The following is a 14,214-nucleotide window of genomic DNA, read 5'->3' on the forward strand; positions in this document are numbered from 1 at the left end:
CCTTTCTTACATTTTCCCTATTAACCCAAGTGCTCCTTGTTTTATTCTCTCAACATTATATAAACAGTAACAAAAGCATGAAAATGCAACACAAACCCACCTCCCAATGTATGCCCCTCTAAGTTCATGCTATACAACATGGTCCTATTCTATCCTACCTCGAATTTCCCCTCATTAAAACTTCCCTCTCTATATGGAATGGGCCTCTACCCCAAAGGTGTCTATTGCTAGCTTATCTCTATTCGATTGGTTCACATGCATAATTGCTCTCTTTTTTTTTTTTGACATGCTATAGTTTGGATTGTGTACTTCATTATTAGGCCTCTTTGTGTTGATTATTTTCAATACTTTCAAGAGGATTATATCATTTGCATAGATGAAGACCTCCAAGAACCATGATACTTAGGATGACTCTCCCATTTTTCCTCTCTTTTGAAATCCCAAATGATCATCAATGCAAAAGCCAAAGCTAGAGAGAGAGAGAGATTTATTAACGTCAGACACAGTGCAACATCAAACAAGTAACTGACTACATCTGGATAACCACAGAGAGAGAGAGAGAGAGAGAGAGAGAGAGATGACGTCTAGATTAGAGTTGCAGCTATAAAGTGAGAGGGGACATCTTCAGCAGGCTAACACCCAAGAACTAATGGTTGCAATCAAAAGTCCAGTCTTTTGCAAAAATACCCGCTCTAAGGACATCTCAACAAATACTAGGGGATCCTGATCCTAAGGAGTTGAACATTGGACAAAGCCAGTTCACTTATCTACTTCAGACTGCACACAAGAATGCAAATTCAGTGATGTGAGCATTGGAAAAATACAAAAGCATTGCAAATATTTAAGCTGACGCTGCTCATGGCTGCCTATACAAGTTTATGCCCCTGCAAAAGGAGTGTAAGATGAAAAACCAAACCTTTTGTACTCCTGCCCAATCAAATTAGAGCTCTTTTTCAGATCCTCTTCCCTTCTAGTACCACCGCTAATCAGAATTATGTAATCTACTCTTCCACCTCTTTCAAGCTTTCATTCATGGTGATCTCCTCCTCCTGAAAAAGTATAACAAAGACCTCTTATATCGTTTCCATTCTTCATATTTTGGAACCACCATAACAGCATGCCTTTTGTCCCCAACACATCTTTCACAATGCGACCTTTGAAAGACACTTTGCACACATGACATACCATAAATGCTTGAAACTCCTTTTCTTCATCGATGGCATCCAGCACTGCCTGATCCTGCTGCAAATCCTGTATGCATTGAAATGAGAACATACATAGAAAGACAAGTTATCAGCATAAAAATTGTTTGAAGTAGCTGATGATGATGATGCAGCCTCCATTTGACAAAGCATCTTTCAGTAACCATAAAATGATAAAAAAGCTGAAGAGAGGCAAGGCTGAATTTTCACATCTTCAGATATCATCAGCTCTCCTGTTTCTTCATCCTGTTGCGCAATTATCACAAAACACCCATAATAAGAAGTTTTTACCATTGTATGTCTTTCCCACCAAGAGGTAAGAGGTAGTGTGATACTTCAGTTAAGCTCTTTTGTCCAAATGAAAGTGGCAAGCAAATAACTACACAGCAGACATCCATGCTACGAATCATCAATAGCCAACTCAGACAGGAGACCTACAACAAGAAGACTAGAAATATGTACATCTCAACAAATAGAGTAGCAAAACTAACCTTGTATGCCACAAACATTAGAGGGTCAAAAGGGGTATACACCAGGAATTCTGAGTCCTTCTGCAGATGAAACAGGAAAACAGGAAATATCAGGTTGTGACACTATAGACAGGCTCTTAGAATTCATCCCCTACCTTTCCAATAAAACCCAAAGAAAAAAAGCTAAGTATCTTGTACAAAGGCCACCTAAATGAGCAAAGACTGCTACCTAAGACTCGATGGTGTTTACCTTGTCTGACCATTAAGCTGGTATATAGAATTCATCGAGCATTATGATTTAGATTAATGCCGGCATGAAAACTTAAAAGACACAGGACACATTGCTGATTTGATTGGTGTCAGGAAAAAGCATCCAGCAGAAGCTCTAGTGCTGACCTCCAATATGCGACTATAATGTTTGAAGGGATTCTCAAAGGTGTCAAGTAATCTTTAGGATAACAATCTTGAAACAGTTTAGTATGAAGATTGAATGACAAGAACGTGTGGTACAGCTACCTTCCACATAGAACTAAATCATTACGCAGACACATCCATCTGAGATTTACTGTCAAGTAAATCAGCCCCAATAAGTTCAATACACAAACCCATAAGGCACACATCCTAAACTCGTATAGATGATGAAGCACTTCAATCAAAAGAGTTTAACACGATGAAACTCATATAAACGATAAAGCAGTTCAATCAGAAGAGTTTAACGCAAACAGTTTCCAATATGAAAGAGAGTGTCGGCAGGGGAAAAAACGTACCAACATAAAGCTTGCTACTTCAACCCCTTCATGTAAAGTCTCAGCAGCACCTTCACCATACACTGTTTAACAAATGAAGGATGAACACAAAACACGAGCGGGTAAAATGTTGTTAGTGAAATGCCAAGAATATCTTAAGTAATATCATAAAAAAGCAGCAGCAGCGAAATATTTAACAGGACTAAAGGGTAAGGATTTGACAAAACCTGTATTAAGGTCCATGATCTCGTCCTCTGAATAACAAAAGCCTCCACGTATAGTCAAGCAAAACCTGTGGATTTTGATGAAAAAGCAAATAGCACTTGGGAACTTATACTCATATAAACCAGCATACTAGTACTCTCTCTCTCTCTCTCTCTCTCTCTCTCTCTCCCCCCCCCCCCCCTCACCAATCCAGAAGTGTGGCACACGTATGCATGTTCCCTCTATGATGCCCAGATGCAGAAACCACCGCATATGTCCAGTATGCCCAGGCCCACTACTTGCCACTTGTTCACCACACAGAATGTACAGGCAGCACTTCGCAGATTACACAATTGGAGAGCGCAGGACCATGAGGGACTATGGACTGAGCGCTTTGAACATGGACAAGAGGTCCTAGCTCCTGTCCTAGCACAGATATTCAACCGGGCTGTGTTCCACAGTTTCCCACCTGCCTGGAGCACTAGGAAGCTCAGCAGCCCCACAGGCTCGGGGGCAACGGGCACTAGGGCAGGAAGGATTCCGGAGACAACACTCTACCCTAGATCACATTTTCACTCTGAGGGATATCATTGAGGAGGCAAGGTCCAGACACTAGAAGGTCTACGCATGCTTTGTAGACTTTCGAAAGGCTTTTGACACAGTCCCACGGTCCCGCATGATCAGGAGACTACAGGAGCTACAGATTTCAGGTCTACGCATGCTTTGTAGACTTTCGAAAGGCTTTTGACACAGTCCCACGGTCCCGCATGATCAGGAGACTACAAGAGCTACAGATTTCAGAGACACTAATATGGGGAGTGATAAGCCTGTACGAGTCAATCAGAGGCAGAATTTGCGCTTCAGGTGGTCTATCGGGTTGGGTCGAGAGTACGATCGGAGTGAAGCAGGTCTGCCCCCTCTCAGCGACCCTCTTTGGGCTTTACATTGATGAGATCACTTCCTTCATAGACCGCCTAGGAGGCGAAGGATCACTACTGGCCGATCTCGTGATACAAATATTGCTATACGCCGACGACATAGTCCTTATCTCATCCTCAGCGGAGGGACTGTAGAGGCATTTGGCGGCCCTAGAGGTGTTTTGCAAAGAGAGAGACCTAACAGTCAACCTTGGGAAAACCAAGTTTATGGTCTTCAACACTTCACATGCAGTGCTCCATCAACTCAGCTTCACTTATCGAGATGAGCCAAGGGAGATAGTGCAGCCCTACACCTATCTAGGAGCAGTCTTCACAGGACCCTCTTCACTATGACACATGCAACCCATGCACGACTCACACCCAAAGATTCCAGGTTGGCCCTCATGCATAATGTGTTTCAATAGGCGCTTCCTTCTGTGTTTTTCTACGATGAGACCCAGGGTGGCTGAGGGAAGGGGGAGGCGGAGGGAATGGGGAGGGAGGTGCACGCGTATGAGGGAGAAGGAGGTGTATGGAGGGAGGCGTAGGGAGTGGGGAGGGAGGTGGAGTCGCATGGAGGGTGGCTGAGGGAGGGGGGAGGTCGAGGGAGTATGGAAGGAGGTGGAGGCACAGGGAGAGTAGCTGTGGGAAGGGGGAGGCGGAGGGAGTGGGGAGGTAGGTGGAGGCGCAAGGAGGGTGGCTGAGGGAAGGGGGAGGCGGAGGGAGTGGGGAGGGAGGGAGTGGGGAGGGAAGTGGAGGTATAGGGGGGGTGGAGAGGCAGATGGAGGCAAGGATGTGGAGGTGGAGGTGGAGGTGGAGGCAAGGGGGGAAGCGAGAGGCATGCATTGGGGCGAATTCTAGGCGGTTATCAAATGTTGTTATCAAAATGCATGGGCAACCATATCGGTCAATGGATACCACTTGTCTGTAGGTTTAGGCATCAGTTTTATTTTTTGCATGTTAATGTTGCATTTTTCATGTCCTCGTTTGGGAATTGTAAGCTTAATCTTCGTGCTAAGAATTCAAATCCCAATGGCAATCTATGCTCTTATTTCTAGTAAGCAAGATTTTCATTCTTGAAAGGGTGTAAATCCAAGTTTAGATAGTTTAATTTGGTTTTCTCATAATGTATGATTTGATAAGGTTTATAAGTGTATATGATAACAAATACATAATCTTGTGAGAACTTTTCTTCATAGCTGGAAATTTTATAGAACCAAATCAGGTATAGTGGCAACGAGAGTGGCTTGTGTCTTTTCAAAGCATCCTCGTGTACCCCAATGAAGTGACAACATCCTACCGATAGCAGAGTGGACGAGATTCGAGCAGCTACAGGTGACTATGGGATCTAGGATGATTCAAAGCAAGCCCTCAGCCCCGCATGAGATAGTACATGCAGAGTTCGTCATGACACCACTACAGATTGATGCCATCTTCCAGACAATGACATTCATTCACAAAGTTTGGGACTTACCCCAATGGAGACTACCAAGGCTGGCTCTGGAGTCATCCAGACGACTAGCTGAGAGCAAGGCGGACACATGGTATGCACGTATATCCACCTGGTTTGCTAGACACGGGATTCAGATGGACAAGCTCCTTCCCTTTCAATACAGTATGGATGCACCCCCTAAGTCGATCCCACCAGATGAGATTAACCATATCATACGGTTAGACCTCCTCCAGCTCCATACATCTCGGGCTTGGGATGGGGGATCAAGAGCTCCCCACCAAGACCCAATTCTACCATGACCATTTCTTGAGAATCTTGGAGGCATCATCAGACCCCGGTATCTAGAGGATAGAGGAGTCTCACACGCATTGAGGATCGCCATTGGGCAGATGCAAGTTTCATCCCATCAGCCGAGGATTGAGACAAGGAGAGCAACACGTATACCCAGAGAGCAGCAGATTTGCATGCTATGCACGCTAGGAAAGATTGAGACAGAGGAGCACTTTCTTTGCGCATGCCCAACCTACTACAAGATCCGAGGGCAATACCACTGTCTCTATCAGGATGGGAGTGGGTTCGGCCCATTATCGCGACTGATCCACTTCCATCAACAGGTCTACATTGGGCTTTATGTGCTTGAGATGCATCGACACAGGGAGACCTTCATACAACAGATCAAGGAGCAGCAGAAGGGAACCAGACCACAGGATACAAAGGCTGACCAGACACAGCGGCATGTCACAGATTTCTATGCATTTGAGTCAACTCCAGGACACAGTGAGGTGGAGGAGTAGAAGCTAGCTGATATGCAAGCAGTACTGATTGCCGAAAGAGGACCACAGAGGCTACCTGTGACATAGGGAGTGACCAGAGCACACTCGATTGAGGTCCGACCTATCACAGCTTTCCTCAAAAGAGACCGCCCGAGACGAGGGGTCACTCTGAACATAGCTCAACGGGTTCTGAGATCGAGGAGACCACATCCCCCTCCGCCACCATAGTGTGAGACGGCCAAACAAACGCAGATCCAAGACATTTTCGCCCCTCATAAAAGAGACACCACAGTGCCGGGTTTTGGATTCTAAGTTATGGTCAGTTTTGGCTCTCTTCCTACTTTCATATAGTACATGATATAACATGACATGATATGATATGATGTGATATGATATGATACGACATGTTTTGTATTTGATTTTGCTTGAGCCATCGAGCTCTTTATTTCAGCATAGTAGTCAGCAAGGGCCTTAGCGCGCACTTTGCTCCAGCCCTTTATGGCTTGTATAAGTTTTTTTTCTCTTTTCGTGTTTTCCGCGCTTTGTCCCATAGGCCCGTGAGACTTTCCGAGGATGTTAATCTGTGTGTGTGTGTGTGTGTGTGTGTGTGTGTGTGTGTGTGTGTGTGTGTGTGTGTGTGTGTGTGTGTGTGTGTCTCTCTCTCTCTCTCTCTCTCTCTCTGTTTTTATTCCATTTTCTTCATTTGTTGTATATGTGTCTGATACCAATGATTTTCAAGTGTGGTTGAACATTTTGAATTAAAGAAGTTGTTAACCGATTTTAATGATGTATTTCCCGAGCAACTACCGAAAGGCTTGCCTCTAAAACGGGCAGTAGATCATCGCATAGATTTAGTCCCGGGTGCTCAGCCTATAAGTACACCACCTTATAGGATGAGCCAATTAGAGGAAGACAAGTTATCTCAGCAACTTCAAGAATGTTGGGGTATACACACCTGAGCAAATCACCGTGGGGTGCTCTCGTTCTTCTGAGGAAAAAGAAGGATGGTTCATGGAGAATGTGTGTAGATTATAAAAGGTTAAATAAAGTCACAGTTAAGAATAAGTATCCTCTCTCTCGTGGGGTGACTGAATTGAAAGATTGGCTGGAGCGAAGTATTTCACTAAGATTTACTTACGTACTAGCTACCACCAGGTTCGTATTTATGTACAACATATTGAAAGGACAGCCTTTCGAACTAGGTATGGTCATTACGAGTTTCTCATTTTGCCTTTGGATTGACCAATGCTCCCACAACCTTCCAACAAATGATCAATTATTTGTTTCGAGAGTTCTTGGGCAAGTTTGTTGTCGTGTTCTTGGATGATATCTTTATTTACAGCAAGACTTTAGAGGACCATATTGGTCATCGTCTAAATTTTATTAAGACAAAATAAGCTGAATGCTAAGCTTAGTAAATGTGATTTCTTTATGAAACAGATCATTTACTTAAGACACAAGATTTCTTGTGAAGGTCTTAGCATTGATAAAGATCGCATTCAAAAGGTTTTGAATTGGCCCATACCTCACACAATTAAACAACTCCGCTCTTTCGTAGGATTTACTGTCTTCAGTTTGTGATTATTCCAAAATCACGGTCCCCTTGACCGACGTCTTGAAGGGTTGTGACCGTAGGTCTACTCAGCCTATTACTGGGAATGAAGATTTGAACAAGGCTTTCAATAGTTTGAAAATTTGTATCAAGAGTGCGCATGTTCTAGCATTGCCCAATCCTACCCGGCCTTATGTGTTAGAGGCCGATGCGAGTGATTATGCCATTGGGATAGCATTATTCCAAGAGGGCTGACTTGTAGCTTTTGAGAGTAAAAAGCTAGATGATACTAATATCGTTGGCCTACCATGGAAAGGAGCTTTATGCAGTAGTATATGCTCTCAAGGTTTGGAGACATTACCTCAAAGATTCCAGATTTGTTGTGTTGTGAGACTGATCATCAGTCAATGTGAAGGGGATGATTTGAGGGGCAGGAAGGCTAGGTGGGCAAAATTAATACAGGACTTTGATTTTGAGATTCGGTATAGGAAAGGTTTTTTGAACAATGTTGCTGATCCTAAGTCGGATTAAGATGGTAAATGCTTTGTCGTTTACTGAGATATCCTCTGACCTATTTAAATCCTTGAGATGACTTTGTGCGGCTGATAGTCATTTCAGTCATTATTGGTAGAAGGTCCAAGTTCAGTGCTCAATGATTGACCAAGACTCGGGGATTATGCCACCTACTGTTCACGCACAAGAGATCAATGGATGATTCGGAATGGCTTGCTATTCTAAAATGATAAAATTTGTGTACCACATGTGTCAGATCTTCGATCCAGGATTCTTTGGGAGTGTCATGACACACCTAGTGCGGGACATCCTGGAGTACACAGAACTCTGTCTCTTGTGAAACATAGTTCCTACTAGCCTAAGATGAGAGAATTTGTTCAGGACTATGTAGTAGGTTGACGTACTTGTCAAGTGACCAAGACAGAACACCTTCAAAGAGCGGGGTTACTACAGCCCTTGGAAATTCCTGGTAACAAGTGGGAAAGCATTTCCATGGATTTTATTACGGGATTGCCACGAATGTGCAAAAGTCATGACTCCATATGGGTAATCGTGGACCACTTGACAAAGATGCTAGATTTCTATCTAATAGATCCACCATTACAGCAAGTCAATTGGCTCAGCAGTTTGTTGACCAATTGTTTCGTTTGTATGGGTTGCCAGCTGACAAAGTCAGTGATAGGGAATCTAAGTTTACAAGTGAATTCTGGACACTTGTCTTTGACAAGTTGGATACCACTCTCAGCTTGAGTTCCTCTAAACATGCCCACTTTGATGGCCAGCAGACCGAAGTTGTGAACCAACTTCTGGAGGATATGCTTCGGGCATATGTTTCCAAGAGGCAGTCTTCATGGGAAGACTACTTACCCATGGTTGAATTTGCTTATAACAATGCAAAGCATTCTAGTACGGGTTTCAGTCCTTTTATGCTTGTGTACGGGCTTCGACCTAAGTCTCCAATAATGGTCGGATTCAAGGGAATCAAGAATGATGCTGCTAAGACATTCTTTGCAAAACATGCAAGAGATGTTGCAATTTGCCAAGGAGTCTATAAGAAGTGCCCAAGACAGGGACAGATTTTATGCTAATAGACATCGTTTGCCTAGAGAGTTTCTCTATTGGAAAGATGATATATTTACATATTCTCAAGGAATCCAAGAGTCGCAGTACTGGACAGGTTAGGAAAGTATCCCCTAGATACTATGGTCCATTCAAGGTTATCCGAAGAATGGGCCAAGTTGCATATCGTAATGTAAGAATGCATCCAGTCTTTCATGTCAGTAGACTGAAGGAAGTTCTGGGTGCTGAGGATCACGTAGTCACTCCTCAAGAACTTATAGAGGTTGAAGATTTGACCTTTGTACCGCACGAACTAGAAAGTATTCTTGGATTTCATGAACATTAAGTTACAAATAGGACGATCACGAAATACAAGATTAAGTGGAAGGATCGTGTCGAGGAGGACTCTACATGGGAGACATTGACTAACCTTCACAGAGAGTTTCCAGGAGGACACCTCTTCATTGACTTACAGTACCGGTTACGGGCGATTGGTACAGTCTACGCCAAGAGTGAGTAGCTGAAATGCTCGCATGAGGACAATCAGTATCTCAAAGGTAAATATAGCTAAGCGGCCACTGTCAGACAGGCAACATAGCACCATTTGGTGCTGGGTTCAGGAGCCACACAGGTTACTATTTCTTGCTCCGTTCTTTCAGTGAAGCCACGTACAACAGCCGCTCCTCCTCTACGCAAGCATACGCTGTTGAATTTTTGCACTAACTAGTAGGTGCGCCTTGGTTGTATTTCAAAAGAAATGAATTTTCTCTACCATCTCTTGGGTTACATAAATGTAGCTTGATTATTGTACGAGACACATTTCGCTTGTGAACGCCAAGGCACATTCCTTATACTATCGGATGCTCACATACCCACTGGGGACTAAATGTAACCGTCTCTTCGCAAGTTCATACGCAGCGGTCGGCAGTATTTCCTCAAGCTCTTCATCGGCAAGCTGCAAGAAAAACAGAATTTTAGAACATCCTGATAATGCATGAAGCATTGCTAAAGAGTCTTAACATCCTTCTCAAGAAAAGCGACATTCGAAAGTAAAATCCACGATGAGGTAACGAGCTAAATCTTGAAAAAGGAGACAGAATAAGTTTGCAAAATTATTTATAGCTATTGTCGAGGATAAGCAGCAGCAGGAAAACTTCCTAAGATAGGATGCCTGCCTCTTTCAAAACTTGATCCTCCCCTTCGATCTTCAAAATTTGCACAGGCCTGAAAACGTTAAAAAATGGATTTGGTTCCGTGGAAATACACTTATCCTTACGGAGGTCTTCCAGACAAGCGAAAGCACAATACCTCATGTTGAACAAAAGGCATCCAACAAGGGTTGCACGGAATGGGCAGAGACCTACGTGTCGAGGGGGCACAAAAGGAAGCACTGTTTGCCATCTGAGCTAGAAAAGACCCGCCGTATCAAGCATTCTAACGGCTGTCCATTCGCATGGTCCACCTGGAAAAACAGCAGGGGAGTGAAAAGCTATCGAAACATAAAAAACGAGCCACGGGTAGAAAGCAGATGATAAAGAAAGGCCATAAGTACAATGGTCGCAACGCGCTTGCTGGGAGGAGCCATGAGGGCGACGCCACCGTTCTGGTCAAGGACGAAACCTGCGGGTGGAATAGGCAAGTGGAGAGCACCGGCGTCGAGAGGCTCATCAGGCGGGATGGAATCGGAAGGACTATACTCGATGCTGCGAGGCGAAGGCTTTTCCTTCTTAGGCCGTTTTGCAGGGGCAGGGTTCCGGGACTCAACGAGGGCTAAATTGTCAGCTAGCTTGGGGGGAGATTTTTTCTGGGGAGGTCGTTTGGGGGGGGGGGACTGACGAGCTGCAGAAGAGCAAGGAGGGATGAGGGGAAGGGGGAGGAGGCGATGGGAAGGAGGGAGGGAGAAAGGGAGAGAGGAAGGAGGGGAGGAGAAGGAAGGGAAGGAAGAGGAAGCCATAGCTGGTTTTGCAAAAGCTCTGAAAAATAAATCTGTGCTACTATGTATGGAGAAACCACAACTGTGTATACATCTCTGGAGCTGCTCTGCCTTCAATTTTAAGAAGGCCCATCATACAGAAAATCGATCATTCACACAACCCATCTCTCTCTCTCTCTCCCTTTGTCTGTGTCAATTCTCTCCTGAGTCCTGTCTCTATGTATATATATCTATATATACAAGACCCAATTCCTACCTGCTCCTCATACTGTCTCTGTAAATTCTCTCCTTTGGATCCATTCCTGCTCATAGTGTCCCTGTAAATTCTCTCCTCTGCATCAATTCTTTCCTGTGCCCTGTCTATATATACAAAGACCCACAACTCTCTATACTTCTCTTCTGTCTCCTTCACTTGCAATTCCCATATTATACACAGCAAACCCCCCCCCCCCCCCCTCTCTCTCTCCCTCCATCCCTCCCTCCCCCTCTCAATTCTCTCCTATCTATCAAGACGCACAGTCTCCCCCGCCCCTCTCTCTCTCTCTCTCTCTCTCAATTCTCTCCTATCTATCAAGACCCACAATATTGTTGCTCGCTCAAATCTCTCTACAGCTCCTCATCCAATTTTCTATCCATTCTCTCTCTCTTTCTCTGAATTCTTTCAATTCTCAATTCTCTCCCTCGCTCAATTCAAAACTCTCTTCTCTCTCTCTTTCTCGGTCTCTCTCTCTCCGATACAGTCGCTCCTTCTACTCCCTCATATCCGCCCATCTTATATAGTAATTTCTACTCTCACCTTAAAGATTTTGTACGATATTGCTCTGGCGTCTCGCCATTTTTGTCTTTACCCCTCGTATCATAGTTGGCTATGGATGAACTAGTACTCGACCCGCATTTGTGTCTTTACCTCGTATCATAATTGGCTATGGATAGAGTAGTACACGACCCGCATTTTGTCTTCAACTGGCTGTGGATGTGGCTGTGTCAAAGAACCAATTGCCTTTAACTAATCCTGAACCCGCACATTGCCTGCGGCACAACATGATTGTACCTTATAGTCTCATTGAAGAGAGAGTATCACAGCGTTGGTATGTTAGCCCGAGTGTCATGGAAATGGTCCTGGAGGGCGCATGTGCCTGCTAGCAATTCAAATCTTCTCTTACTCTAGTCTGTGTGCATATACATGACAACCGTATGTTCATTTGCCTCTCCTTCCACCTATGCCAAGCAACTTGCAATTTTTTCGTTTTTTAAAAATCTCATAACAACATGAATTATATATAGTATAGACATACACTAGCACTGTCGCTTTTGAGGGACTGCAATCATGGAGGATTGAAACTCCTTTGTGAATTTCCACGTGTAATTTCACATTGAATTGTGTTCCAAATTGCCATTTACGGAGACAAAGCTTTTTATTATTTAGGACTAAAAGTGGCTTTTGATAACCCAATGAATCAAAAAATTGTTTGCTTTCTCTTTTGCACTCGCTTTACCACTATATTAAGAGGTAGTGCCCACACGCACTCGTTGCACTCTTACTGCATGAAGAAATGATTACAACTCAAGGTCTCTAGAGAGAGAACATTGTAGGAACAAGTTGCTTCCTCCTCCAAGAGCAGTTCTTCTATCAAATCCAAAGAGGCAATGGGAACTTTTGCTAACCTAGCTACCATATTGGAAGTACTTGAATAAGAACTTGCTATTTGAATCTCTTTAGAGCATATATACAATGGAATTGACGTACTATCATCTAAGCCAACATTTGAATCTCTTTAGAGCATATATACAATGGAATTGATGTACTATCATCTAAGGCTTTTCAACAAATTCAAGGATAATAGACCCATAGTTTGTTGTTCTCCTTGAATTTCATATCTTTGCTCTTTATGTCGTGCAATCTATTATGTGCCATTTGAGTGCAGTTAATCTAGTCATTGGAAGTATCTACTGAATAGTGTTTGCATATTTTGGATTTTGCACCTTGAGTTGATTTTTTGAGAAAGGGCAAGGGTTCAAATGCTCTCTCCTAATTCCTCCATTATTTTCCTCATCTATACTTCCCATCTTCCTATACCAAAGGCCCTTAAGATCAACAAATTATTCCATGCATACACTTAATCTAAGGAGAAAATGCCTTTATTTTCAATCGATTTCTTAGGTGAAAAGGTGGAATTAAGCTAAGGTCAAAGAGATAGCTTCAAAACTTTGTGCAAAGGGGGCATGGCACTTGAACTCAACCTCCATTAGGCACTCTCTAGATCTTACCATTAGTCACCCTTATAAGAGGGCCCTTGATGTGGATCCATCATTGCATTCATGATTTCATATGGTCCATTATGGCTTAGAGTCAAGATTACGCAACCAAAGTGGATACTTTGTCATTTATAATGTAATAGGGTCCTAGTATGAGTCCTAGGCTAGTAGATCCATGCATGGTTAGACCATTAGTTGGGTCATGGGTCTAACCATAATAATGCTACTCAAGTTAGGTGGTCTGGTTAGCTAGATGCAAATGCTTCTATGGACCCACCTATAATGGAGGCATTGCCATGTGGCCATGATGATGATCCAGGTCACACCACTGGTATAGTAGGTGGTCCACAACATCATGAAGTGGCACCCACCAATTGAGCTCATGTGCTTGCCATTGGAGACTTCCCCCTTTCTAGGAGCTACTTCCTTGATTATAGGGTCACTCATAGGAAATGGCTTCCACCAGAGGAGTATGCGAAGTAGACATCCAAGAAGCATTGCAACTACTATGACAAGCATAGTCACACAGAGAAAGAATGCAAAACGAAGGCAAGAGCTACTGCACATTTAGCTTAATCTGAGGTTGAAGTTAAGGAGCACAGACTGAGGTAAATCCAAGCTCAGAACTCATGGTAAGATCCTTCTCTCAAGGTATTGGCACAACCCTCAAAGGGAATCTTTGTTTATCTCTAAATGTCAAGTGAAGCAGAGTTTGGTTTCATTTATGTTTGAGAATGGAAGTCATAAGAATTTGGTCATTGCCAAGCTTGTCAAGAAGCTCTAGTTTCCCACTCAAGTTCATCCCCATCCAGATACTCCCTTGCGTGAATAAAGGTCAATCTTTGAAGGTTACTAAGTAGTGCCTTATTAAGTTTGCAATTGGTGCTTTTCAAGGACAAGTATTTAGAGATGTGGTACCCATGTATTTTGGTGAGTCCATACTAATTTGACTAATCACTTGTCTACATGGGTAGAGAAAATATCTACAAGCTTGTGAAAGACGGGAGGACATTTTCCTTCCAATCTGGAAATAATCAGCCCCAGAATTTGCTTATCTCTACAAAAAGTGTGCTACTCTCATCAAGGGAGCAGGGAAAGTCCATGTCATGCTGCCCTACCTTGCCCCTTCTTTAGGT

The 14,214-nt window shown here is 43.5% G+C and overlaps 1 protein-coding gene across 4 annotated transcripts; it reads right to left on the reverse strand.

The window, feature by feature from the left end:
• Positions 1-473: 473 nt before the first annotated feature.
• On the reverse strand, positions 474-10,976 carry LOC147899266 (BTB/POZ domain protein TNFAIP protein). 4 transcript variants are annotated; one of them, XR_015541469.1, is made up of 11 exons: positions 10,442-10,972; positions 10,254-10,351; positions 10,065-10,113; positions 9,762-9,844; positions 2,646-2,710; positions 2,440-2,501; positions 1,694-1,753; positions 1,413-1,448; positions 1,186-1,251; positions 917-1,049; positions 474-767 (listed from the first exon to the last, which is right to left on the reverse strand). XR_015541469.1 is itself a non-coding variant. In XM_087378685.1 (10 exons), exons 1-10 carry the CDS (start codon positions 10,841-10,843, stop codon positions 1,002-1,004), a joined length of 966 nt encoding a protein of 321 aa, XP_087234811.1. In that variant the 5' UTR covers positions 10,844-10,976; the 3' UTR covers positions 474-1,001. The 4 variants fall into 4 exon arrangements, 2 of the variants coding, with proteins under 2 accessions (XP_087234811.1, XP_087234810.1); XR_015541468.1 differs by having other exon boundaries at positions 474-777; XM_087378685.1 differs by having other exon boundaries at positions 474-1,049; positions 1,413-1,444; positions 1,693-1,753; positions 10,442-10,976.
• Positions 10,977-14,214: the final 3,238 nt, after the last annotated feature.

Source organism: Dipteris shenzhenensis, chromosome 8 (assembly GCF_047967505.1).
Source record: "Dipteris shenzhenensis isolate YYH24624 ecotype China chromosome 8, Dip_SZ_1.0, whole genome shotgun sequence".
NCBI lineage: Eukaryota > Viridiplantae > Streptophyta > Polypodiopsida > Gleicheniales > Dipteridaceae > Dipteris > Dipteris shenzhenensis.